This window comes from Saccopteryx leptura, chromosome 3 (assembly GCF_036850995.1).
Source record: "Saccopteryx leptura isolate mSacLep1 chromosome 3, mSacLep1_pri_phased_curated, whole genome shotgun sequence".
NCBI classification, from domain to species: domain Eukaryota; kingdom Metazoa; phylum Chordata; class Mammalia; order Chiroptera; family Emballonuridae; genus Saccopteryx; species Saccopteryx leptura.
The window spans coordinates 81,165,076-81,192,432 of record NC_089505.1 but is presented as its reverse complement, the minus strand read 5'-3'; the positions used below and the strand labels follow the sequence as shown (position 1 = coordinate 81,192,432).

Here is a 27,357-nt window from a genome sequence, read left to right as displayed (position 1 = left end):
TCTTTCCTCCTTCTGTCTCTCCTTTCCTTTCCCTCCCTCCCTCCCTCCCTCCCTTCCTTCCTTTCTTTCTTTCTTTCTTTCTTTCTTTTTCTGTCTTTCTTTTTTTCTCTTTCTTTTTCTCTTTCTTTTCTTTCTTTCTTTCTTTTCCCTTCCTTCCTTCCTTCCTTCCTTCCTTCCTTCCTTCCTTCCTTCCTTCCCTTTCTTTCTTTCTCTTTTCTCTTGTTTTCTGAGAGCGAGAGACAGATTGACTGGAAGGAAGATGAGAAGTATCAGCTTGTAGCTGTGGTACTTAAGTTGTTTATTGATTGCTTTCTCATTTGTGCCTGGGCCAGGAGGGCGGGGGCTCCAGCCAAGCCAGTGACCCCTTGCTCAAGCCAGTGACCTTGCGGTTTCAAACCTGAGTCCTCTGCATCCCAGATAGACACTTTATCCACTGCACCACTGCCTGGTCAGGCAATGCACTGTTTCTTTCTTTCTTTTTATATTATATTTTATTTTTTTAAGATTTTACTTATTGATTTTTGGAGAGAGAGAGAAGTAGAGTGTGAAAGAGGGAGAAGCAGGAAGCATCTAACTAGTAGTACTTGCTTCCTGTATGTGCCTTGACCTGGTAAGCCCAGGAATTCCAACTGGTGACCTCACGGTTCCAGGTCAGTGCTTTATCTAGGGCTCAGCCACAGGTCAGGCTGTGCCATGTTTCTTATGCACAGGTTTCACCCTGCAAACTTCAGGCCTGCGATCATTGTCACAGCACTGTCCCTCAGTTCTGAGATGCATGGAAACATTTACCTCTGTCACCTTCCAAGAGAGGCATTACTTGCTATTTCCATGCACCTTTAATACATTTCTGGGCTTTTTTCCCCTCCCTCTCTCATGGAATATGTTATGAACTTGACAGTGCACGTCTTACCATTGATGCTGAGAATTCAGGGCACACAGCCATCACACGGGAGTAGAACTCATACTCCTAATGAGCAATGCTAACCAATACCATTTTCAGGGAGAGCTTACTATGAGCCGGTAATGAAATTAAGCAAATTTACACAGATGATCTCGTTCCATCAAGGCTATGAAAGGCGTTCCTCCAGTGAATTGTCCCTCCCCTTCCTTCCAACTCCCAAGGTTGGTGGCTGTGACGACGACAACATGGTTATAAATAACACTAGATTACCAGGCGCTGAGGTGAGAGCGGGCCAGATACAGAACAGGAAAGGACACCCCAGTGCAAACCATAATTTAACAATATATATTTTGTAGAAGAAGGCTCACAAGAGGAGCTAACATCCAGCCGGTGCTCACCTAAGCACTCGCCTTGCATGAAGCGAGCAGGTGGATCCTGGGGGCGGTGACCAATACTCTTTATTTCTTCCAGGGGGCAATCTGATCAGTCACAGTTCAATGGGAGAACTAGCGGCCAGACCACCGGGTTCGAGCCTGGGCCCTGCAAACTCGGCCTGTGACATTCTACAAGTGCCATGACCTCTCTCTGTCCCTCCTTCTCTGCACAGTGGGGACAGATGATCGGTTATTCATAGGACTTGCGGCATGCCAAGCCCTGGGACGAGCACCCTGTTATTATCGACTCCAGAGGGAGGAAACGCAGGCGAAGAGGTTAGACCTGGACACGGGAGGCACCGGAGGCCAGCACGCTCTGTCCGGGATCGAAAGGACCAGGGTCGCAGAGGACAGTCCCGTGGCAGCACGTGGGCGCCGGTCCCGCGGCGAGGAGCGTCGGCCGGGAAGGGGTTATGATGATAGAGACAGCTGGAGGACTCCGGGCGGCACGAGCGGCCCTGGCCACTCTGCACGCACCTCCCGCGCGCGCGTCCGGCTCTGGGAGAGCGGACTGCGCAGGCGCGAGGGCCCAGCTCCGGGAGGGGAGGGCGGGGGGGCACCTCCTTCCCTAGCCACCGGAAGTCTCCGCCTAACGGGCCGAGCCCGCGCCTCCGGTCCTGGGAGGGGGCGGGGCCGCAGCCCCTCGGCGCACGGCGCCATAGAGCGCGGCCGGAGGACCCGCGTCCTAGATGTGCCCGGAAGTGGCTTCCCGAGTGCCGGCTCCGCACCATCGAGCCGGGGGTGGGGGGGGACGGCGGCCAGGGGGGGTCGCGGGCTCACCTTCCTAGAGCGACCAGGACGGGGTGGCGGCCGGACAGGGGTGGGGGGAGGGGGAAAGCGGCGCGGGCGGAAGCGGCCAGGAAGGTCACTTCCGGCCTGGGCGCCCGTCCCCCTGACCCCAGGGTCTGAGTCGCCGCTGCCGCCGCTGCCACCATCCGCGAGGGAGGAGAGAGGAGGAACAGTGCAGCGCGGCGGCCCCGGGACCGAGGAGGTGAGGGGCGGGCGCAGGAGCGGAGGGCGTGCGCCCAAGGCCGGGGGGATGGGGGAGTGGGGGGCGCGCCTGGGCAGCTGGGCTGCGGACGGGGGGCGGGCGGCGAGCGCTACTGGGCGGCGAGTGCGCGTGCGCGCTCTGGGGGGGCGTGAGGGCGCGCGGCCGGCGGGGCGGGGGCGCGCATGAAGGACCGCGGCCGAGCGCGTGCGCGCGGCCGCGGCGGGAAAGGTGCGCGCACGGCCGCACCGGGCAGGGAACGCGCCCGGGAGGAATACGCGTGCGCAGCGCTAGGCGGGGGGCAGTTCTCTGCCCTGGGGCTCAGCTCCGGATGGGGTCGCCGTGTTCCCTCCCACCCCATCCTGCCTGGCTGCTGGTGGCCGGAAGTGGTGGCGACTCCGGGGTGGGGGGGAAGTTGAGGCTCCGATGGGGGCGGGGGAGCCGGCCTGACCGGAATCCTGGCCCCCCCCCCAAAAAAAAACTCCTTCCCTTTTTCAAAGCACCCGGGCCCGTTGCTGCCCGGAGCGGGCCGCGTGCAGCCTTTGATCCGCGCGGCAATTACGGGCGCTCCGGCCGGCGGAGGCTCATTCATTCGCCTGGCGCGGGCGGGGGATGGAAACGTGTGCGCCCCAGGGCGGGGGTGAGGGGGACGCGGCTGAGCCAAGGCCAGGCTCCAAGTGGCCTTCGGAGCAGGGCGCAGACAGGGGCCGGGCCTCCCACTCCCAACTGCAAAGGCGGACAGACACTCCCGTCCGTGCCCTGGAGTGCTCCTCGGACCCGAGGGTTCCTTCTGCAAGTTCAGGAGGGAGTGATCAGACGCGGAAAAGTGACCCATAGGCGTGAGAGCCCACAGCAAGTGTGGACACAGGCTCCTAGGGGCTGGGTACCAAGGACAGCAGGGCCTGGAGCTGAGACGCAGACCTGGAGACACCTGAGTTCCCACCCGCAGAACAGAGCGCTCGTGGAACGGTCCAGGGAGCATGGGAGCCCAGGGAGGGCGCGTAGCCCAGCCCTAGCCAGGGTTTTCCTATGTTTCCGGGCGCCAGGCCCCAGGCTGGGCAGGGCGGAGGACCCAGCGGAGAGCCAGAGCTGGCCTGGGTCCGGAAGCACAGGTGCTGTTGTTGCTGCTCGCTTATCTCCTCTCTTAAGTCTGTAAGCCGCTTTGCTAAATGCAGCGACCTTCGAGGGCTTGCGTCTGCTGCAATCCCCTCGGCCTCCAGAGAACATGCAGATCAGAGTCCTCCTGGAATTATGTCTTCCTCCTCCTCTTCCCCTTGGAAGCCTTCCAGAGCTCACTGCCACCCCCACCCTGGCAATACAGGAAGGGTTTGGCCCGGTGCTGGGACCGTGCTCTGGGGTCAGGCAGACCTTGGAATCCTGGCCCCACCACTCAACTCAGACCTTGGTGACCTTAGGTAACTAATCTGGGTTTTTGCCCAGTGAGACGGGAAGATAGTTACACTGCCGACCTTGGCCTGCTTTCCTTTTAGAGCCAGAGAGGTGGGTGTTGAGCCTGTGGAAGGGCTCTGGAACCAGGCATGCCTAGGCTACCCTCCTTCAGGCCCATGGCCTTGGACCTGGGACTTCCTCTTTCCTGGGCCGTTTCCTCTCCATCCCCTAAGGTGGAGAGCACAGCGCACGTTTCACTAGATGAGTCTTGTCTATCAGGCTGCCACACACACACCCAGCCTGTGCTCGGCCCATGGGCACAGCCCCCTGCTCTGCAGTAGGGAAGAGGAGGTCTTTGGGCACACGTTTTTTAAGGTTTCCACAGGCCAGACCCTGAGGTGGCTGATGCTGGGTGGCATTTTTGTCTTGGAGCAGCTCAGAGACTGGTGGGGAGATACATGCACAGAAGTACCATACAGAGGGTTCAGGGCGTGTGCAGAACAGCCCCCCTGGAGCTATAGGAGCCGGGGTTTGTGTGTATGGGGTGGTGCTGATGTTAGTAGTGATGTGCACTCTGGGTTCTTCATGCAGGAAAGATTTCACAACATCAGTCCAGGTGATTTTGAGAGAACGTTGGTTAAAGCTGGGAACAGTGAGTTCAAGGAATGGCTTAAGACAGGGGTCCCAAACCTAATGCTCGCGAGCCAGATGTGGCTCTTTTGATGGTTGTATCTGGCTCGCAGACAGATCTTTAATAAAAGAAATAATAACGTTAAAAATATAGAACATTCTCATGTATTAGAATCCATTCATTTCCTACCGCTCATGTTCATGGTTGCGGGTGGCTGGAGCCAATCACAGCTGTCCTCCAGGACAACAACAAATTTTTATTGGATAATGCTTAACGTACATGGGTTGTTGTATGACTCTTACAGAATACATTTTAAAATATGTGGCGTTCATGGCTCTCCCAGCCAAAAAGGTTCCTGACCCCTGGCTTAAGAAAAAAGAAGCAAGACCACTGCAACAGGAGCCTGGGCATGGCTGCCCTTGGTTCTTTTTTTTTTTTTTTTAATTTTTATTTATTTTTTTACAGAGACAGAGAGTGAGTCAGAGAGAGGGATAGACAGAGACAGACAGACAGGAACAGAGAGAGATGAGAAGCATCAATCATTAGTATTTCATTGCGCGTTGCAACACCTTAGTTGTTCATTGATTGCTTTCTCATATGTGCCTTGACCGCGGGCCTTCAGCAGACCGAGTAACGCCTTGCTGGAGCCAGCGACCTTGGGTTCAAGCTGGTGGGCTTTTCCTCAAACCTGATAAGCCCGCACTCAAGCTGGCGACCTCGGGGTCTCGAACCTAGGTCCTCTGCATCCCAGTCCGACGCTCTATCCACTGCGCCACCACCTGGTCAGGCTGCCCTTGGTTCTTTAGGAGGAAAATCACCGAGGCAGAAGAAGTGAGCCAGCTGGGCTGCGTGGGCTCAGGAAATGAGAAACAAGAAACAGAGGCAAAAAGAGAGCCCTTGGAGACGGGTTCAGGAGGTTAGCCCTGAACCGCCAGCCAACTGCCTGCTGTTCCCTGGTTGTGAGTCACATGGGGACTTGAAAACTTTTTAACTGATTGACTGACTTGAGAGAGAGAGAGAGAGAAACATTGATTTGTTGTTCCACTTATTTATGCATTCACTGGTGGATTCTTCCATGTGCCCTCACAGGGGATCAAACCTGCAACCTTTTGGCATATTGGGACAGCACTCTTAAGCAATTGGGCTACCTGGCCAGTGTTCTCATGGGGACTTTTACAGCTTAAGAGAAAGAAAGCAAAGATACATACATGCCCTAGGAAAGAAGGGTGGGGGGCTGATGGGTGTGTGCTCTAGAGGGGGCGGGGTAGGTACTGAGTCCTTGGCCTGAAGGGTTCTTACATGTTCTCTGAAGGCAGGCATTTTAGGGGAGGATCCCAATAGGATATTCATCCGCTCTCTAGGTGTGTCCTCTCAGGGTCGAGGTCTCTACAGGTTGGTTGATGCTGCGCTATGGGGGGTCACAGGTCATTGCGTCTGGTCACGAGGCCAGCCATGGCGTCCCTTTGTCTGGCTTTCGCTGCTTTTCTGGGCCCTTAGCTACAACACAAATGAAGCCTAGATGTTATCTCTAGTTTGACCAAAACTCTGGTCTGTGTGGTCAACTGACCTGAAGCTTTTTTGTTCCTGAGATGATGTGATGCAGATCAGAACCACATTGTCCTGATTGCTTAACGATTAAAGGAGTGGACATGGCGAGGAGAAGGAGGCGGGTGAATCCGGGGCTGGATGCAGAGGCCAGGGAGAGTCTGCCTCAGTTTCCCCATTCCACTTGGCAAGGAGTTTTCCTAGCCTCTTCCTGTCCTGCCTCTCTGTCTGACTATGGTCGGGGAAGGATGTCCAAGGGAGGTGGGTTGTCCTGAGTCTCCAAGGGGCAGAGGAATTGGCCAAGAGAACCCTGGACTCCAGGAGGACAGTAGTGAGCTGTGGCCGGGCAGCGGCCGAGGTCTGGCCCTGGCCTCCAGTGACTGCCTGGCTGCCCAGGGTCGTGGGTCGTGGGTCATCACAGCTCCCAGCCATGCTCGGTTCTCCTCAGCCTGCCTGCCCAGAGTCCCTGGGGACTAGCTGTCACCCTGGCCTCCTGCGGGAGGTCACTGAGGTGGAGCTGGTGCCCCCAATGAAGGAATGGGTCCAAGCTCGGGCCCCACGCAGCAGCAGGGCATGGGGCTGCCTGTGGTCCCAGAGCTTAGCCCTTTAGCAAGACGCTGCTGCCTGTGTTGATTTATTTCCCTTGGCCAAGGTTGGCGTCTGGGAGCCAGGATGCTGTTGGGAGGCCCCTCAGGGGTCAGTCTTTGGGCTGGGTTGGGCTGCTGGCTGGCTCAGGGGACTCTGGGACCTCACTGTAGGTGTGACCTTCACAGGAGTCGGGACCCCAGCGATGGGGAGATGGGGTTGTCACACCGCCAGCGTCCGTAGCCCTATTGCAGGAGCACAGAGAGCCGTGGGGTCTTCCTGGTTCTCTATCTGTGCCTGGCCTTTGGATTTGCAGTACATTAGCTTCTCTCTCCTGCCTATGGGGAGTCATAATGGGCAATGCTGGGGACCCAGAGAGGCATGGAGTGTGGTCCCAGCCTCAAAGGTCAGGCTAGTCAGGGACTGTTGGGTTCCTGGGGTTGCCTTGTACGGGGTCAGTGCGGGGAGCTGGTCCCTGCTCTCCAGGAGCTCGGAGCTCACAGTCTGCTGGTGCAGGTGTGGCGTGCAGTCCAGGATGCATCCATGATCATGGGAGGACAGAGAACAAGTGCCTGTGTCCTAAGGGAGAGGGACAGCGGCCACCTCGGAGTCCCGCCAACCTGGCAAGGCCCAACCTTGCTGCTCTGGCTGTAGGCTATAACACTGGCCACTGAGCATGTCTGAGCCCCGGCGGGAGGAGGCTCTGACCCTCCATCAGCAGTCTCGGGCCCTTTTGGAACCCTGGGCTGAGTAGGCATCACCCACATGTCCGCTCGTTGATCCTCATGCGGAGGTCACGTGGTGGAGAGCGAGCTGAGTCCGACTCGGGCAGCCTGCCCCCAGAACTCGTCCTCCGGTCTGGGCGGCAGATGTGGGCTCAGGATTTGGTGCCTGTAGCACCTGTGCCTGGATCTGCATGTGGCCTGTGCTGGATCCATGCATTCTGCTGTCTGAGAAGACGGGACAGTTGAGCTGAGGGGAGTGAATAGTCTGGGAAGGCTTCCTGGCAGAGGTGCCCTTTTCACCGGGCCCTGGCAGCACACCTGGAAGGAAGTACCTGCAGGAAGGGCCAGGACCGGAGAGTGCACCCACCCTGAGGATGCAGGCTGGCCCGGTGGCCCGATTGAGGGTGATGGCCGTAAGATGGCCCATGGGAGTATTCTAGGTTTTTGTTTTTTTAAACAATTTTCGGTTACCAACACTTAAGATCTGTATGTGCTGGATGGGGCAGGTGGGCTGGGCCATGCTCCGGCCCCTCCCAGGTGTACCTGCCACTGTAATGGTCGGCCAAGGTTCTAGGGAGTTCTAGACGCTTCTCTGTCTCATGGAGAAAATGGGGGTTGGTGAGGGCGGCTGCGTGTGCCCACTGTGACCTCACTCATTCTCTGGCCTGGGCCCCTGGGGAGACTGCGCAGGACTGTCGGGGAGGTGGGGGGGGGGTATTGTGAATGACTAGAAGCGAGGGTGTGGGTCCTCAGAGACCTGGGAGGCCTGGGGGTGGTGGGGGAGACAGAACAGAAGCCTGCGATGAACTCTCAAGCATGCGGGAAAACCCGAGAGAGGTGCAGGTCACGTTCCAGGGATGCGTCATCTCCCAGTGGACTGAGTGGGATGGGGGCATGAGGTCTAGATGGTGTCGCAGGGACGGTCCCCCATGTTCTGACGCAGGCCAGGGAAGACGGGGCAGGCAGGTTTCAGGCCCCTGAGTGAGGGGTGAAGTGCTCACAGAAAAGGGAAGTGGGGGGGGCTGATGCCGCGGGGCTTCCCACCATGCGGGCCACCCCGGGGGCAGTGCCCCTGGGCGGAACAGGAGTCTGAGGGTCAGAGGCCGCCTTGCTGAGCCAGCAGGTTGTGGGCAGCAGACCAGACCTGGGAAGGAAATGAGGGCTGTTGTAGACACGGGTGGACGCTGGCAGGAGAGCGGCCTGCGATGTGATAGGGGCCGGCGTGCATGGCCACCAGGGATTGGACACGTGCTCACCCTGAAAAGGTCCGCGGCCAGGTCAGGTGGAAGAGTGGGCGGGCCTTCCAGAGAGACCCAAGGTGGATGGTGGGGGGGGGGGGCCCAAGGGGACAGAATCTTCGCAAGATGACGTGATGGGTTTCGGAGTTGCTGCAGTGGGTTTGGGCAGGGAGTGGCACGAAGTGAGCTGCCTCTAAACACCAGCGTCACTGAGGGACAGTCCCTGTACTGTGCCATCTGCCCCTTCCAAGGATGCTTAGCCCGGCCTGATGTATTCACAGGTTGGTGTGGCCATCGCCACAGTGCTTTTAGGGCATTCTTGTGACCCCGAAAAAGACACCACCCTCGGCTCCGGGAACCTCCATGTAAACATCTCTCCGTGCATCTGCCCATTCTGGACGCGTCGTGTACACTCGTTCACAGCGACGATGTTTCCAGGTCGCTGGTGACGCTGCACAGCTTGGAGCCTCCTTCCTCCGTGTGGGACAGCCCCCGCACCGGAACGTGTCTGCCTTGGGCTCTGTGACGTGCGCTTCTGTGAGCGCGTGTGCTGTGTCCTGTGGACGCACTGTCATTTCTCTGGAGGGCGTGTGCAAAAGTGGGTTGCGGGGACCCACGGCCCCACCCCAGTGCGCGGGTTCCAGTGTCCCCACGTCCTCGCCCACCCCTGCTGTCTCTCCTCCTTGTGTCCACTCTGCGGCGTGCAGCGGGCCCTCACCGGTTTTAGCTGATGCACATGGATGTCCCCAGAGGCAGTGATGTTGACCATCTGGTCACGTGCCCGCTGGCACTGGGCATGTTTTCTTTGGAGACACGGCTGTTCTGATCCTTTGCCCCTTTTTAACTGGGTAGTTTGAACTGAGGGACTTAGAAAGACAAGTTCCTCTGTGTTATGAGGAGGAGTGTGGGCCCGGGTTTGGGAATGAGGGTGGTGGTGGGGGTGGGCAGGGGGAGGGTAGGAGCTGGGGAATACGCATGTGCACGACTTGGTGGGGTGAGGGGAGGGTCAAGGCTGAGAAGTAGCCACTGGATTTGCTGGCCAGAGTGTTAGAGGGGACAGCGGTTCGAGAATGGCCGGGAGGTCGAGCAGGCGGTGCCAGAGAAGCCAGGAGGGGCAGAAAGTGAGTAGGCACCCGGGAGAAGGGTCTGGGGCAGGGTTAGGCATGGTGCGGGCGGCCTATCCTGCCAGGGAGCAGCCTAGCCCCCAGATGTGGGAGAAGGAGGAGGAGGAAAAGGGTTGGCAGCCGAAGAAAGAGCAGGTTAATTGGTGGGCGGGCGTCCAGGGGAGGTGAGTGGGATCTGATAACAACAATAACAATAATTTGTCTCCAGTTTACTAGCCGCGGGGCCCTGCTGCTCCACGCGCTAATTGGATCGTGTGGGCAAAGGCCAGGCTGGGGTGGGCGGGGCACAGGGACTGTGGGTGCGGGGCTTTGCACTGCTGGCTGAGAACTAGGGGAGCTGGGTGGGGAGGTCAAGGCAGGGCGGAGCCCCCTTCACCCACAGGACATGTCCAGTTCCACGCTCAGTCCTACTCTGGAACTGCCCAGACCTTGTCCGGGAAGCCGCTCGCCCCACCAGCCAGGTTGGGGCTGGCCACGCCACAGCCCTGGTTCCCCTCTCTGCAGTCATGCCCCCCCCCCCGTGGGAAGGGGCAGCCCCCAACTCTGCGACCCTGGGGGCAGGGCCGGAGGCCGAGGCAGCTGTGAGAATGAGTGAGTGGATGAATAAGTGAGCCCCTTCATGATGCGCCGTGCCCCCCCCCCCGGCCTTGTGCGCCTGCCCCTGTGGGTACCCGCTCTCCCCCATGCGCTGAGGCCCAGGGCTGCTGGGTGGGTGCAGGGGCACTGAAATGCGCCAGTGGCATCCATTCTTAGATGGAGGGTGCCAACCCCCGCCCCCAGCTTCCAGCTGTCTGTCCCGGAGGGTTTTCTGCCCTCTTAGGCTGGCACAGACTCAGACAGTTAACAGAGAAACCTAAGAGCTGTATTTCCATGCCAGGAGGGCCCGCAGGAGTGACCAGGCTTGCGTGCTTGTACAACAGGTAACTGACAGGCAGGTAGCTGTGTCCCCTGGACACTAAAGGAGAATAGACCCCTTAAAGACATGCTTGTACAGATTTCTCCCTTTGCCCCGACTCCCTACATCTGGAGATCAGACTCTTCCTCTCCTGTAGCGAGGGCACTTTCATGGGTGCTAGGAGGGATCTCATCGGGAAGAAGCCGGTCAAGCACCCATCTTGTACCAGCTGTTGCCCTTTTTTTTTTTCAGATTATTATTTATTGATTTTAGAGGAGAGCGAGAGATGGAGGGGAGGAGCAGGAACCATTAACTCCCATATGTGCCTTGATCAGGCAAGCCCAGGGTTTCGAACCCGTGACCTCAGCGTTCCAGATTGACGCTTTATCCACTGTGCCACTACAGGTCAGGCTGCTGTTGCGTTAAAGTCAAGACGAACTGGAAAATGAGACTGTTCTGCACAGAGTTTTCCTCAGACCAACTTTCCTGCTTCACTCCCCGGTCACTCACTGTCTTCCCCTTTCTGTCCACCACGGAAACTGTGTGTGTGTGTGTGTACGCACGCGCGCATGTGTGTGCTTGTGTATGTTTCCATGTTGATTGGTTCCCTCTGCTGTGTCCTGGCAGTGAGGCTCCTGGCCGTTATTAGTAAGCACCCGCTGAATGCGTGGGGAGCTTGCGTGGCTGCTAGGTCGGTGGCGGACACCTTGAATGCTTCAGACGGGACCAGCGTCCCCGGCTGCCTAGCCCAGGACCACCCCACAGCCCGCCGGTTCCCTAGGGCGGATGAGGGTGGCCCCGGCCGCACACAGCCCTGGGATGCCTGGCCCTGGCTGCAAGAAGCCGGGCCTCAGCTGGAGGCGCCAGCTGGGAAGTCCCTCTTGGCATCCGCACACTCAGCTGCTCCCGGGAGCACGTGGAGTCCCTTGGCAAACAAGTTTGGATGGAGAAGGCAGAGGAGCAGCCTCTCTTATTCCCCCCCCCCCCCCCCCCAGTGCTTGGCGGTTTTCTTCTGTTCATTCTTTCATGCATATTTAATGTTTACAGTGTAAATAGAGGGCCTGTACACTTGTTTAACTTATATTCACTTTTTAATTGCTCCATAATTCACATGCTGTAAAAACTCCTTTATAAACGTGTGCAGATCAGTGTTGTTCACATAGAGTGTCACTGCTATCTGGTCACAGGATGTCACTCCAGAAACACCCCGTGCCCCTAGCCCAGCCTCGGCAGCCATGTAGCTCTGTCCTGGAGATTTATTTTTTTGTATTTTTCTGAAGTGAGAAGCAGGGAGGCAGATAGACAGACTCCTGCATGCTCCCTACTGGGGTCCACACAGCATACCCTCTAGGGTGATGTTCTGTTGTGGCTGGAGCCGTCCTCAGTGCCTGGGCCAACTTTACTCCAATGGAGCCTTGGCTGTGGGAGGGGAAGAGAGAGACAGAGAAGGAGAGGGGGAAGGGTAGAGAAGCAGATGGGTGCCTCTCGTGTGCCCTGGCTGGGAATCGAACCTGGGACTTCCACACGGCAGCTGATGCTCTACTGCTGAGCCAACCGGCCAGGGCCCTGGAGATTTCTTTGTGCCCTTGGTGGCTGTTTCTTCCAGCCTTTGGGTCCTCTCTGCTTTCCAGCCACTGTTATGGATAGTGCTGTGAGAAGCTTTATGCGCAGGTCTGTGTGTGGACACATGCTTTATTTCTTGGGCACCCCTGGAGTGGCAAGTCACCTGGTACCTGCTTCCCCTCCAAGGACCCGCCAGGTTGTTTTCCACAGGTGCTGCCCCATCCACCGCCATGCGTGAGGGCCCCTGTGCTTGCCCTGTGGGACCTGAATACCCGGTTGAGTTTTCATCCCACTTTGCCCCTCAGCACCTCATGACTGTCCCATGTGACACATAGTCCTTGTGGCCATCAAAAAAAAAAAAAAAAGTACCACCTCACAGTCTTTTTCCCTTACCATAGAAGTGTTAACCATTACGGTAAAAATTGGGAAAGAAAGGTAATGGTTAAAATTGCTCTAATTGTCAGCAGGGGTGGCCATGGACTGCACGGTTTCTGAGGCTGTGACACCTGTGGACCACGTCTATACGATGTACTCAGTGTTCCTCCTCCCCCTGCCATGGGGCTGATGGGTTCTTTCCAGTTTTTCCCTGCTCTGAATTTCTTTTTCTCTTTTTCTTTTCTCTTTTTTTGTGCAAGAAGCATTTTTTGGGGTGGGTTTGGGTTTTCCCTTGAGCTAGAGGGATGGGGTTACCAGGCAGGGGCTGCCTGAAATCGTGTCACCTGTCCTGTGTAGATTTCACCTGCCCCAGGCCCACCATGTTGCAGATGCTGGGCGCCCCGTGGTCTCAGGGTCACTGGGACGGGGGCAGTGCAGAGGCTGGGTGTTTCTTTGAGGAGGTAACGCTTGCCACCCTGAAGGGTGATGGCTGCTGACAGGTGTGTCTCCCTCCATGTTCTGACATCACATATATATCCCGGGAGTCTCTGTCCCCTTAGCGCAGCACTGAGTACTCTCACTGCTTGGCTATGGCCACTGCTGTCCAGGTGTCCTTGCTGCATCTCTGAGCCCGTTTCCGCATCTGTAAAATGCGTGGTGGTGCCCACCTCAAAGGGGCCTGCATTTCAAATGACCGCCCAGTCCCCATCTGGCCTGTGAGGCCCGGTGGGAGAATCTGTGCACATTTGTGGCTGGCCTGGGACTGCCCCGGCCCTTTGCACTCGCTACCCTGTCCCTCCCCACATGCCTCCTCCTTGGAGATCCTTCCAGACCTGTTCCTGCTGGTCGTGGCCATGCTCCTAAGCCCGCGAGCACTTGCTACTTGAGCATGTGGGGAAAGGCAGGGGTTTTGTGTCTGCAGGTCTCTGCCCATGTTGGAAAGGGGGCTATCATGGGGGTGGGCCAGTGGTTCTGGGTGGCTGCAGCCTGCTTCTCTGCCTGCCCTCTCCCCCCCCCCCCCACTCCAGGTTGTGTGGCCTCAGGCTGGTCCCACTGTCTGCAGGACGAAGCTGGGCACTCGGATCTCGAGCGCTGATGGGCGCTGAGACGCATCTGCCCACCAGGCTTCCTGTCCTCCAGCATCATGTAAACTATCCTTCCGTCTCATCCCTTCTGGCAGGGACCCACACATGGAGCTGCGGGAAGAGGCCTGGTCTCCGGGGCCGCTGGATTCCGAGGACCAGCAGATGGCCAGTCACGAGAACCCAGGTGAGGCGGCCTCAGCAGTTGTCATCTGACCCTGTGCCCCCACCCTCCAATGCCTCTGGGGTCACCCATCCTTCCTGCAGGCCCCATTAACCCGGCCTCAGCCAGGCTACCCCCTTGGGCTGGGGAGTCTCCAGGTTTCCTCCTGGCTGTCGTCCCTGGGAACCTGCGCGGGCCACCCTCCCACTGTCCCTCATTAGGAGTGGCCCCTGACCCCTCAGCGTCCTGGGGTGCTCTGCCCCTTTTCTAGGGGCCCTTGGTTCTCTCAGGAGCCTGGAGACCCGCATGTTGGTGGGCCGGGTGGTGGGACCGCTCGCAGGGAAGCTGGGCGCCGGGTTTTATTTAATAAAGCATCGTGTGGGCTGAATGCACAGCGCTCACGGGGTGGTGGGGGTGGGGTAAAGTGCGGGACGCATTCACGCAGCTCGCTGGCCTCCAGAAAGGGCCAGAAGGAGACACTTCTAGCCACGCCCCCGGAAGTGAGCTGGTGACCTCCTACCCGTGAAACCTGACTCAAAGCACACAGGCGCAGAGCACAGTGCCGGCACCAGCGCACCCCTGCCCGTTTACCCTGGGCCTCCTGCTTCCTCCTTGTCAGATGTCCTTGGCCCTTTCTGCCTTTTAAAAATTAACTTGAAAATCTAGTTCATTGTGAAACTTGCAAACCTAGATACAGGGTGTAACGACCCTCCCCTTTGCCCCACTGGATTTAGTGATTAGCAACAATACTTGTGTCACACCGTGGCCCTAGTTTTGTGGGTTTGTCCCCCCCCCCCCCCCGCATTATTTTAAAGAAAATCCCATTGTATCATTTCACTTCTAAATCCTCCAATGGATAAGGGTCCAAAAAAAAACACCCCCAAAAACAAAAACCAACTAACTGTAAAAACATGAATCTCACAGAACAAAATGGTATTCCTCAATTATCATCTAATACACAGTCTGTGCTGAAATGTTCAAAATTGTCCCCAAAATGTGTGTTTGCCTTGGAGTAAGTTACGTTTTAATTTTACAAGTTATTCATTGTGTCATTCTCTTAAAAAATCTTTAAGGAGGTCTTGGCTGGTGGCTCAGTGCATAGCATGTGGACCCTGCGTGCAGAAGTCGGGTTCACTTCCCCTCAGGGCACATAGGAAAAGTAACCATCCGCTTCTTCCCCCCCCCCCATCTCTTTTCCCCTCCCACAGCCAGTGGGTCGATTGGTTCGAGCGTGGCCCCAGGAGCTGAGGACAGCTCCGCTGGAACACATCAGCCTCAGGCACTAAAAATAGCTAGGTACTCCAGCACTGGCCCCAGATGGGGTTGCAGGGTAGATCCTGTTTGGGGTGTGTGTGGGAGTCTATCTCCCCTCCTCTCACCAAAAAAATGAAAATAAAAATCTATGGAGTGCAGGTGGCTTCTCACGTCTCACTTGTCCAGCTCACTGTCCCCCACCTCTGCATCTCAGCCAGTGTCTGTTGGAAATCTGTGCTGGGGTGCCACCACTTTGTGACATCCCCTTAGTTCTGCTAGTAAGGTGTGTGGCCTGGATTCTTCCAAGTGCTGCGTGTCCCATTGTCTGCCGAGTTTGTCTCGCTTGTGACGTGCCAGTGCTGGGCTGTCGCCCACCGGGAAGCAGGCTCAGCCAGATTAGCTGCTGTGGTCGGTTTCCCTCTGGCCTGATGGTGAGCGATGTGGGGCTGGGGTAGAGCAGGTGCGTGGGGGTCAAGGCAGCCTCCATGGGGAGGTGGGTGAGCAGACCGTCAACCTCGGGGGCTCCCATCCCCAGCAAGGAGCAGTCTGGCCCTGAGATGGCCCAGTGCCCCCAGGCTGATTAAAATTGGGTTCTACGCTGGTTGCAAGGCCCTGGGGCCATAGAGTAGGGATGGGGGTGGAGGAGAAGAGGGTGCCTGTGGAGAAAAGGCAGCGAATGCGTGCTGACGGCCCCTCGGAGTCCGGATGTCAGGGACCAGGTGCGGCTGCAGCTCCCAGGAGAAAGTGGGTGGTGCCGGGCCCGACTCAGAGCCTGGTGCGGAGGGTCCTGGAGTCTCCCTGTGGGCCACGCCTGCGCACACTGGACCGCTGTACCTCCACACCTACTCTCAAGTCCATCCCGAATGAAACCAGCCAACCCTGCCAGACCCCAACCACTGTGTCTCAACACCCGAATCACCGGCACACCGACCTCCATACATCCCTCCTTGTCCATAGCTGCCGGTGTGTGAGCCTTTTGAAACGGAGGCCGTGTCTTGGCTCATCTCGTACCCTGCTGCGCCCACCTGGACTGTGGCCACCCGGCACATTGTCCCCAGCATGGGTGCCGGGAGACCTAACTGGCTCAGTGTTACCAATGGGATTCCTGCAAAGACTGCCTCTCCTGAGAGGTCAGGGTCAGCACAGGCCTCCCGGAGGAAGGGGCCGCCCACTGACAGAGATGCAGTGACCGAGAGGACAGCGGCTGCCGAAGAGCTAAGGCCCTGTGGAGACTTTGAAGCAGGACACGAGGTGGTGTGGCAGCACCTGCGGGGGCCCTCTCAGCTGTCTGGGGAACCCACCCGCTAGTGGCTGCAGCCCAAAGGACGTTCGTTGAAGGGTCTGGGGCATCTGGCTGGAGGTGGGCCGTTCCAGGGGTGGTTAATTCAGCTGTTCCCCTGTGAGTCACCAACGTCTGGGCCCTGGTGGCTTCCTCGGTGCCATCCTCAGATGGAGCCTGAGCTCCTGTGGTCACTTCCTCCTTGGAAATCACCAAAGGTGGAAGGAAGGGAAGGGTGAGAAGAGGGAGGCAACATCTGCTTCCTGGGGGTGTCTCCCTCCACTTGGGTCTCACTAGCCAGATAGGGACATGTGACATTAAGAGGTGGCCTCAAAGTCACCATGGCTGCTTTTTTCTGGCTCAGCCCCATCGCTTGTGACTTTCTGGTTAAGGAAGAGAAGGGACCGACTGGAGGCACCCAGCACCATTCCCGCACAGGGAACAGCGTTATGTGGGCTCAGGGCGGCTTTGGGGGCTCTCTGTAGCCATTGTGGAGAAGGACACCAAGCCTGGGGGATGTTCTCCTTTCGTGGAAGTGGCTGGCTGTGCAGGAGCTGTGGGCCACCTTTTCTCCCACACGGTCATGGGCCTGGGGCACCATCCGCAAGGCCTGTGGCTTTGCAAACTCGGTTCCTTGGAGACTGTGGGCTGGGAGGTGGGGGCGTCAGAATGAGATGTCTGAAGAAAAGATTCCAGCTCTCTCTGCCCCAGAAGTTTGGACCTGCCCACCCTGAAGACAGGAAAGCACCTTGAGAGACCTGGCAGAGGGGACACAGTCACCTGGGGCAGGCCCCAACTCCCTCTCGGTCTGGCGCAGTGGCCCTGGAACTCCCATAGCATGTTCTTCCGACTGTTGTCAGGACCCGAAATCATTTATGCAGTCGCCTCCCAGGTCTGGACATACCCCAGGCCTGTGTGCTTATGTACTCGGGACAGAGATAGGTTCCCAGAACTGTCCTCTCTGTATTCCCAGCCCATGAGACGTTTCCTTCTCCTGCCCTCTCATTCATTGCGGTGGTGGTGGCCTCGCTGCAGGGTGTGACCCACAGTTGCCACGCTGCTCTGGCCCTGTGCTGCCCGGGTCCGCGACTGGAACTAAGAGAATCGAGGAGTTGGTTTTTCTTTCAGATGGGGTTGGCTTACCAAGGGCATCTGCAGAATAGAACCTCAGGAATGTTACCATTTTTTCCCGGTATTGGCATGTTGGCGGGAAGGATGCTGCATTCCTGTGCTGACGCTGTTGGCAGTGGCTAGTGCTCTGTGAGCTCTTCCCGTGTGCCCTGTGCTTGGCACCAGCCACCCCAGGCCAGCGGGTCATCTCACGGAACTGTCACAGCCTTTGTGGTGGGGATGCTGATCAGACCTGCTGGGGTACAGGACATCAGGGTGCTGCTGCAGTGTCTCCCAGGAAAATCCATGACCGTGAAGGGGGCAGACCCGTGGCCCAGGACTGGGTAGGCCTCCCGACCTGCTGCCTCAGGCCCTGTGCCCTGGTGGTCCCAGCATGGGATGCGAGGGGCATGGGGCCAAGTGGGGGTGGGGTCGCTGGGCCATCCCCGCTCCTCTTGGGGCCTGAGCTACAGGTGTCTAGAGGGGAGGCTATCCAGAAGATGCATAGAAATACAAGATGTCCTGATTCTGAGGAGGGAGCTCTCTCAACCAGAAAGATGACAGCTGGTGTCCTAGGAATCACCTACAGGGGACAGAACACTGATGTCTCTGTCAGCTTACTGTCACAGCTCAGTGTGTGGTCACTGAACTCCTCTGGGAGGTCACCTGGGATGCCACGTCTGAGCCCAGGATTCCCCAAGCCCCACAAAGAACACAGAAAATGCCTTTAGGTGGGAAGGTGTCCCTGTAAGTCCCCAAAATAGCGTTGGATGGGGAAAAATTAGCAGCCACACGCCTGTGTGCTGCCGGTGTCCTCGGTACATCGTAGCTCTCTTCCTATGCTTGCCACCAGCATAGTCTCGGGGACAGTGTCATAGCGCCGTGTCCTGCTGTGCGCAGTGCTGGAACACCTAGGGCAGCTGAACTAGGGGTGCGAGGAGGCCCAGGGGGCATGGCTGTGCTCTGCCGGGGCGCATCAGGTGCCCACCATCACCATCTGACCAGGCCGGGCCCAGGCCATCCAGGGGGCAGAAATTCAGGCGGGTGCACAGAGACCGGTTTGCAGGCAGCGTGAGCCGGGAGCAGGCAGGCTGGTTTATCCCCGCACACTGCGCAGGGCTGGGGTGGTGTGCGCGGGTGGGTGGTGTGCGCGGGTGTGTGGCTTTTCTGGGCAGCCTGTCTGTGTGGGTGTCCTCAGTCTGCAGATGGCAAGACCCAGGGCCCATAGGCAGACACGACCCACAAAACCAGTGACCTGTGTGAGGACATCTGTAATAGTGGATGCATTACTTGAAGGTTCGTGGGGGCCATGGGGGACTGGCCTGTGGTCTGTCACCAGCCCCTTCCCTTTCTTCCTCCAACCTGTGGCCAGAGGCCACATGCTTCCCAGCTTGTGCAACTTCGGGGTCCCTGGGCCCGGGTCATTGTGGTCCTCGGCCCTCTCTCCCTGTGAGCCCTCCCCAGAACACCTGTGCCCCCATCCAGGTGTTCCTACTGTATTCTAGACGTGGGGCGACAGCCCGAAAGACGTCCGGAGGGATGGGCCGTTCAGTGAAATAACAGGACTGGCAGATGCTCTGAGGAAAGTAGGGCCAGGCCAGTCAGGGGTTGGGGGCAGATAGGACACCAGAAGGACCAGGTCTGGGCAGAGAAGTGCGCGGTGCCATGCCCCTTGCCAGGGGGCGGGGCTGGAGGGCGCCCAGAGGTGACGAGGTTTCCCGAGGTGTGCACTAGGTGGGTAGGACAGCCGGGTGGAAGACCCCCAAGCCCTGGCTGGCCTGGCCGCACTTGCACGTGGACGGGTTTTGTATGGAGCTTGACCTCTGACTCTTCTCCCCTCCCACCCTCTCGCCTTCTAGTGGACATCCTCATCATGGATGACGACGATGTCCCCACTTGGCCCCCGACCAAGCTGTCCCCGCCCCAGTCCGCGGCCCCAGCCGGCCCCCCACCCCGGCCGCGACCGCCGGCCCCCTACATCTGCAACGAGTGTGGCAAGAGCTTCAGCCATTGGTCCAAGCTGACGCGGCACCAGCGCACGCACACGGGCGAGCGGCCCAACGCCTGCGCCGACTGCGGCAAGACCTTCTCGCAGAGCTCGCACCTGGTGCAGCACCGGCGCATTCACACTGGCGAGAAGCCGTACGCCTGCTCCGAGTGCGGCAAGCGCTTCAGCTGGAGCTCCAACCTCATGCAGCACCAGCGCATCCACACGGGCGAGAAGCCCTACGCCTGCCCCGACTGCGGCCGCAGCTTCACGCAGAGCAAGAGCTTGGCCAAACACCGGCGCTCGCACAGCGGCCTCAAGCCCTTCGTGTGCCCGCGCTGCGGCCGCGGCTTCAGCCAACCCAAGAGCCTGGCACGCCACCTGCGGCTGCACCCGGAGCTGTCTGGTCCTGGTGTGGCGGCCAAGGTGCTGGCGGCCAGCGTGCGCCGGGCCAAGGCACCCGAGGAGGCAGCGGCGGCCGATGGCGACATCGCCATCCCCGTGGGCGACGGCGATGGCATCATCGTGGTGGGCGCGCCAGGAGAGGGGGCCGCGGCCGGCGCGGCGGTGGCGGGCATAGGCGCCAAGGCTCCGGGGCCCCGCTCGCGGCGCGCGCCAGCCCCCAAGCCCTACGTGTGCGTGGAGTGCGGGCAGGGCTTTGGGCACGCGGCCGGGCTCGGGGCGCACCAGCGTGCCCAGCACGGGGACGGGCTCGGGGCAGCAGGCGGCGAGGAGCCCGCGCACATCTGCGTGGAGTGTGGCGAGGGCTTCGTGCAGGGCGCGGCGCTGCGCAGACACAAGAAGGTCCACGCCGTGGGCGCACCCGCGGTCTGCAGCGGCTGCGGACAGAGCTACTACCGGGCCGGCGAGGACAATGAGGACGACGAGGACGAGGCAGCCGCCGGCCGGTGCAGCGAGTGCCGCGGAGGGGAAGCTCGGTAGGGGCGGGGAGGGGGCCCGGGGGATGGGCCCCTCAGGCTCGGCGGGAGCGACGGCAGCGCAGGACCCCTAGACATGGGGAGAAATGGACCGAGGGGGCCCGGGCGCTGGTCCGCAGCGCCCTCTCAGCGCTTCCCCGCAGTTGTGGTCCAGCAGTGCCGTGGCCTCGGGGATGCTCACCTCCCGCGGCGCCCCGGCGCTGGACCTGGCCTGCCCCTTGTAGGTTCTCGGCGGAGCCCGAGATAGATGATGTGAACTAGAGACCAAGAGATGACAAACCCACGAGCGAAAGACCATGTCCCCACTTTCTCTTCCCCACCGTTGTGGGCGTGGCGAGGAATAAGGCCTTTTCATTTGGGGGGGGCCCAGAGAAGGAAGGGAAAGAGGGGTCCTTTTCCTTTTTTAGAATTTTCTTTTAATCATACCCTCCTGACCTCATCCACCATTATTTTTCTCTTCTCTCGTGGGTCCCATCCTTCTCCTTGCCCAAGCCCCGCCCCCTCCCCCCATCCTGGGTCTGGGGGCGCAGAAATGCGGGAGCAGAACCAGCCCCTATCCAAGGTGCCCCTTGGAGAAGGTCCGTCCCTATTCTGTGGCCTGGGTGCGGTGGAGGAAGGGGGTGGGGGCCAATAAATGGCACTATCCGATTGTGTCTGCTGTGCGTGATTCTTGAGTTAGGGAGGGACAAGGGCTAGAGGCAACAGAGAGGGCCAGCTGCTCGTGAGTTCATGCCCAGCCTGGGTGCAGACTGGGCCATTTCCCTGGGCGAGTGACCTGACCAAGTCACCTGCAGCTGGTCCTGAGCCACAGAGGGCCGGCCACCATGTGTCTAGGCGTGTGAGGATCTGGGGCTGCTTACTGCTGCTTTTTAAAGGAATAGCCAAAAATTAAAAAATAAAAAAAGGCCTGACCTGTGGTGGCGCAGTGGATAAAGCGTCGACCTGGAAATGCTGAGGTCGCCAGTTCGAAACCCTGGGCTTGCCTGGTCAAGGCACATATGGAGTTGATGCTTCCAGCTCCTCTCTCTCTCTCTTTCCCTCTCTCTCTCTCTTTCCCTCTCTCTCTCCTCTCTAAAATGAATAAATAAAAAAAATTAAAGGAATAGCCCGTTAATATCAATTCTGCTCAAAGGACAGACAGTGGCAGGTGGCTTGTGTCTACATGACAGCGAGGAGCCCACCCCCTACCTGACTTCTGCGAGCCCGGGTGCCCCTCCCTGTGTCCAGCTTCTGGGAGGTGTTGGCCTAGAAATGTACCTGTCTCCCCCCTCCTCACATCCCCCTGGGCTGGGGGTCACACCTCACTGCAGAGGAAGCTGGAAGTGTCCCTGCTAGGCTGCTTACGGGGTCCCACTGCAGGGGCTAAGGAGGGGTGCACAGGACGAGGGTATGACATCTGTCCAGTGCCTGACGAGGCCCTTGCCGTCAGGGCCCCAGCCCTGTGAGGTGAGGGCTGCTGGCACGTGGTTCGTTGGGTGGTACCCTCTGATGCCAATTCCAATTCCCAGTCCCCGGGATCTTGGGAGGCTGCTGTGGGCGGTCCTGTGGGGTAGAGAGCCGAGCTGGCCACGGGTTGTTTTCAGCCTGGCAGGAGGCCGAGGAGGCTGGTGGGGGTTGGGGGTAGAGGGTTCCGCGCTCCCCTCACAGCAGCAGAGGAGGGGCTGGAGGAGGAATTGAGGTTTCCCATCTGAGCCCCAAATCTGGCTCCCGGAGGATGTATTTAGGCTATCATGGGAGGGCATGATTTCAGGTCGGAAGGACATGTTTTTAAGTGTCCGTCCATCCCCTCGTGCAAAATCAGTGCACTGGGCTCAGCTTACTTTGAGATCTCAGGTCACTTTAAAGGAGGGAGGGGTGAAACTTGCCGGTCCAAAAGACGGGCATGGGGACTCCAGGACTGAGACAACATTGCCCAATGGGCCTTGGCTACTTTTGGAAGCGGGAGGGGGGGAGGAAGGAGGGAGGAGGGAAAAGAGGAGTTGTGGGCACCTGGGTGGCAGGCAGAAGGTATCCTGTCACTCAAGTATATAGAAGCCAGCAGCTTCTGATTCCTGCAGCAGCTTAGCGTGGCTGGGAGGGTGGGGACTGTGTATCAGCTCTCCTGTCGGCCTCATTGTCTCCTACCCAAGAAGGAGTGGCGGGAGCTCACAGCAGGGCAAGAAAAGTTCAGGGCCAATTTCTACGGCCACAGATAGGCAGCGTGGCCCCGGGCACGTGAACTGATCACTCTCACGTGCTCTGCTTCCTCCTCTGTGCAAAGAAGAGCTTGCCTGACCTGGGAGACTTGTCTCAAGGGCCACCCTGGGGGTGTCTGTAACAGCCTAATGCTCAGTCCCTGACAATTTTTTTTTTTTAAAAGCCTGTAGTGAACCAGCACTGGCTGGGTACCTCTGTTGGTTACAGTGTCAGAGCGATATGCACCAAAGTTGCAGGTTCAATCCCCAGTCAGGGCACATACAAGAGTCAACCAATGAATGCATAAATAAGTAGAACAATAAATCAATCTCTCTCTCTCTCCCCTCCCTCTCTTTCCTTCTCTCTCTCCCCCTCTCTCTTTTACTCCCTCTCTCAAATCAATAATTAAATTTTAAACATTTAGTCTGGTGTGAACCAACCTGAACACATCCATAGCCCATTTTGGTCTAAGGGCCTCCAGTGTCCAATTCTTCAGCGTGAATTCAGGAGAACAAAGTCCTTCCCATAAACAAATGAAATATGTGCAGTGATGGATGTGGCTAATTATCTGGATGTTGGAAACCCTTTCCCATTGTACACACAGGTCAAATCAACACAGGGTACACGTTAACCATCTTTATTTTATCTCTTCATTGTGCTTCGGCAAAGCTAGAAAAAAAAACACAAAGAGAATTAAGGTTCAGAAGCTCACATCAGTAACTTTGGTTTCCTTTTCATGATCTTGAGCCAGAATTGTTCTTAATTTGTTTTTTAAAAAAATTTTACTTATTGGTGTCTTAGAGAGAGGAGAGAGGGGAGGAGGAACAGGGAGCATCAACTCGTACTAGTTGCTCCTTGTGTGTGACTTGGGTTTTGAACCGGCAACCTCAGCATTCCAGGCCGACGCTTTACCCACTGTGCCGCCACAGGCCAGGCATTGAGCTGGAATTTTAAATCAGAAGATATTACAACAACAACAAAAAAAAATCTGTATTCTTGGCTTCTCCTTGGACTGAATCAAGTATGGCAACATCGAGGCTTCATATTGAAGGAGACAATTAGCTGAAGGTGTGTGTGTGTGTTCTTCAGAGTCACACACACCCTGAAGCCCAGAGACTAGGATGTCTATTGCTCTTGGTAACAGGACCCTGAAGCAGGTGTTTTTATGACGTGCAGAACCCAACCCACTTTGGGTTTCCCCTGTATTTGGTAGAGTCAGGTCTGGAGGCCAACAGTTTTGACTCTGGGATAAACACTCGACATTGCAACTGAGGAAGACAAACAGGTTACATGCAAATATTACATCATTTTATACAAAGGACTGGAGTGTCCACGGAGTTTGGTATCCAGTGGGGGTCCTTCAATTAACCAGTCTCCCACGGATACTGAGGGACAACTGTCTGCATCTCTGTGTGTACATTCACATGTGTCTGTTATAACCCATTGATTTTTCTCTTCCACCTACCTCCCAAAGAGGTGGTGGGTTTGAGGGGGTTGTTTCTAGCCTCTTCCATTTCGCCTCCTCTCCCGCCTGCACAGACAAAGCCGTGTCCACGAATTCCCCTGCCTTCCCCCTGCCTCTGGGGCAAGCCCTTCAGCACCGTGGTCAGAGCCCCAGCCCTGGGTTTGGGCCACTGCTCAGCCTGCCCCCTAACACTCCCGTGTCTCAGGAGGAGGCATTCTCCCCAATGCACGGTTGTGGAAACGGAAACGGAGAATGAGGGCGCAGGTGCTCCCAGGTACCGAGCAGCAGAGCTGAAGAGTCTGCACGAAACGCCCACAGTCGCCTTAGTCTGTGCTTCGCCAACGCCGGTGGGATGGGTATAGCCCCCGGTTTGCCAAACAGAGACTGCTTGAATGGATCAAGTCAAGGTGACTGGCAGATAGAGGCTATGCTAAGGGGAATTTGGGTCAGGAATGGATACGTTTAGTTGCAAATGAGACTTAAAAAAAAAAAAAGAGGTATTCGGTGGACAAAGGTTATTTACTGAGACTCTTGAAGACCGATTCCCAGGCCAGGTGCCTCATTCCTTACTGGACGTTATTATCCTTTGAGAGACTTAGTGAATTACAAGAGCCTTTTAGAATAATCTATCAAACAGTAGCATGCCTTCTGTGCTGACGTGTGTGTGTGTCTATCCTCATATCTAGGTATCTGTGTATATGTATCTGTCATCTATCTATGCACATCTATCTACTCATCTCTACTGCTTACAAAAAAATGAGGGATATATAGCTTTATACTCATTTTTTAAATATCCTCTAATTTTTGTGAGCAGTATGTATATCTTTCTACCATCTATCTATAGTCTATATATCTATGTATCTGTACAAATGTCTATTATATCTATCTCTATTCTATCTATATATCTATGTATCGTATGTCTATACAAATGTCTATTATATCTATCTCTATTCTATCTATATATCTATGTATCTATCATATGTCTATACAAATGTCTATTATATCTATCTTTAGTCTATCTATATATCTATGTATCTATGGTATATCAATACAAATGTCTATTATCTATATCCATATCTATATCTATCTACCTAAGATTGTTCCAGAGAGGCCCATATATTAATAATTGTCTTATTTAATATTTTTAAAACATTTTATTGCAGACACATCTTATTTACAGTCCCTGACCAACGCACTGCTAGAACATTTTTTGTCCTCTGCAGCTATAACAAGCTGCAGAAAAGATTCTTAAAAATTTTTTTTCCATTGAAAGAGAAAGAGAAGGCAGAGAGAGAGAAGCACCAACTCGCTATTCCATTTGGTTGTTCCATTTAGTTGTGCACTCACTGATTGTTTCTCCTATGTGCTCTGGCCTGGGACCAAACCCATGACCTCGGTGCACTGGGACGACCCTCTCTGCTCTGAGCCACCCTGCCGGGGCCCAGAAAAAACTCTTTATTCCTATCCTAGCACTCAGGAGCTGCATGAAAGAGGGGGGATGCCTTTCATTCTGACAGACGAGTCCACCCCCTGGAGGTTAGACTGGCCGTGTTCACAACAGTGTACGAGGAGACTGTCCCTGCCTGCCCTCCCCAAGGGACGCATGGGTGAGGATTTTGAGATGGCCGACATCCGAGAGATTCAGGGAAGGGAGGCACGATTTAACACACACCTATCACATGCCCAGCGCTTCATGGACACCATCTTGCCTGACCCTCACACGGACACTATGACTCGTGAACTGTCTCCTCTGTGGGACAGAGGACAAGAGACAGAGGGACGCTGGGTTCAGCTCCTGGAGTCCACACACACACTGGACAGACATGACTGGATTTCATTAAGAAGTGAAGCCACCTGCCTAAGATACGTTGATGTCCTGTCGTCATCAAGGGATAGAAATACTGCCCAGAACCCCAGCTAGCTCAGAAATTTCCTCCATTTGCGTCCCTTGGTCCTGGACCTCAGCGGCCCCTCCCTCTCCTCAGCCACCTTCGCCACTGTGGATGCATCCAGAACAATTTAAAGCCAACAGCCATGGGTCAACTGATTCCTGCAGGGTTGAAACACTTCCTGCAACCCCGTAAGGTAAGGATTCCTCTTCTGGAGCTTTCTGGAAGGGAGGAGAGGAACTTGAGGAATGTGCGGTGGGGGTGGCAGGCTCTAAAAAAATTTTGATCTCTGTTGCCACCATCCGGATTCTTAAGAACAGCCCAGCCTCCGTGAAACGATGAAAATATTCCATTTTTATAACATACACGCTCCGGGATGAAGACAGCAGTGGGTTCCCTGCGTCTATCGTTTCGCCTTTTTCAGTCAGAGTCACATATCGTTGGAATTGTATGGTGTGTGGCCTTTTCACATTGGTCTCTCTCACTTAGCGATACGCATCTGAGGTTCCTCCGTGTCTTTTCCTGGCTTCATAGCTCATTTCTTTCTCTAAGTGCTGAATGATATTGCCTCGTCCAGATGGACCACATCTTGTTGATGCCCTCAGCCCCCTTTTCCATTGAGAGAGAAAGAAGGGAGAGAGAGAGAGAAGCACCAACTCGCTATACAAATGTCTTCACCCTAAAGGGCATCTAGGTAGCTTCCATGTTTTGGCAATGATGGATAATGCAGTCAGTCTTGGGTGTTCACTCAACAGCTGTGCCCTCCCACAGAGGAAACAGGGAGTGGCCCCCAGCCCCACATGCCGACATGGGGTTGCCCGTGAACCCATCCCTCTGGTGGAGCAGTGAGGGGGGCAGCCGCTGGGGGTGCTTCTGAGGAGGGTTTCCCTGCTTCACGAGAGTAAGGATTCTCAGGCCACAGCAACTGTGCCCCCCACAAATAAAACACCTGGTAATGTCTGGAAGTCATTTTTAGTAGCCACGACGGGGGCTGGCGAGGGTGCTACCCCTTAGATGATGGTTTATTCAACAATCGACACTGTGGCTGCATTATCCATCATTGCCCAAACTTGGAAGCATGCAGGAGCTGGGGGGAGTTTAAAGAATCATCAAACCACCCTGGCTGGTTGGCTCAGCGGTAGAGCATCGGCCCAGCATGTGGAAGTCCCAGGTTCGATTCCGAGCCAGGACACACAAGAGAAGCACCCATCTGCTTCTCCACCCTTTCCCCTCTTCTTCCTCTCTTTCTCTCTCTTTCTCTCCCGCAGCCAAAGCTCCATTGAAGCAAAGTTGGCCCAGGCACTGAGGATGGCACTGTGGCCTTTGCCTCAGGTGCTAGAATGGCTCTGGTTGCAAGGGAGCAGTGCCCCAGATAGGCAGAGCATCGCCCCCTGCTGAGCATGCTGGGTGGATCCCAATCAGGCGCATGTGGGAGTCTGTCTCTCTGCCTCCCCGCTTCTCACTTCAGAAAAATAAATAAAAAAAAGAATCATCAAACCCTTGTCCCTTCTTTTTGGGATTTGGAATCAAATGCCAAGTCAGGGATTAGATATAAATCTGGATATCACCTGCGTCACTCAAAAACCTGCCAAGGCTGACTGCCTGCACTGGCCACTTCCTAA

The 27,357-nt window shown here is 56.6% G+C and overlaps 1 protein-coding gene across 4 annotated transcripts; it reads left to right on the top strand.

Annotated features, from left to right (window-relative positions):
- Positions 1-1,344: 1,344 nt before the first annotated feature.
- On the top strand, positions 1,345-20,854 carry ZNF787 (zinc finger protein 787). Of its 4 annotated transcripts, XM_066374693.1 has the most exons (4): positions 1,345-1,611; positions 13,574-13,662; positions 18,480-18,577; positions 19,141-20,854. In XM_066374693.1, exons 1-4 carry the CDS (start codon positions 1,546-1,548, stop codon positions 20,208-20,210), a joined length of 1,323 nt encoding a protein of 440 aa, XP_066230790.1. In that variant the 5' UTR covers positions 1,345-1,545; the 3' UTR covers positions 20,211-20,854. The 4 variants fall into 4 exon arrangements, with proteins under 4 accessions (XP_066230790.1, XP_066230793.1, XP_066230792.1 ...); XM_066374696.1 differs by lacking the exon at positions 18,480-18,577 and having other exon boundaries at positions 1,497-1,611; XM_066374695.1 differs by lacking the exons at positions 1,345-1,611; positions 18,480-18,577 and adding an exon at positions 2,111-2,326.
- Positions 20,855-27,357: the final 6,503 nt, after the last annotated feature.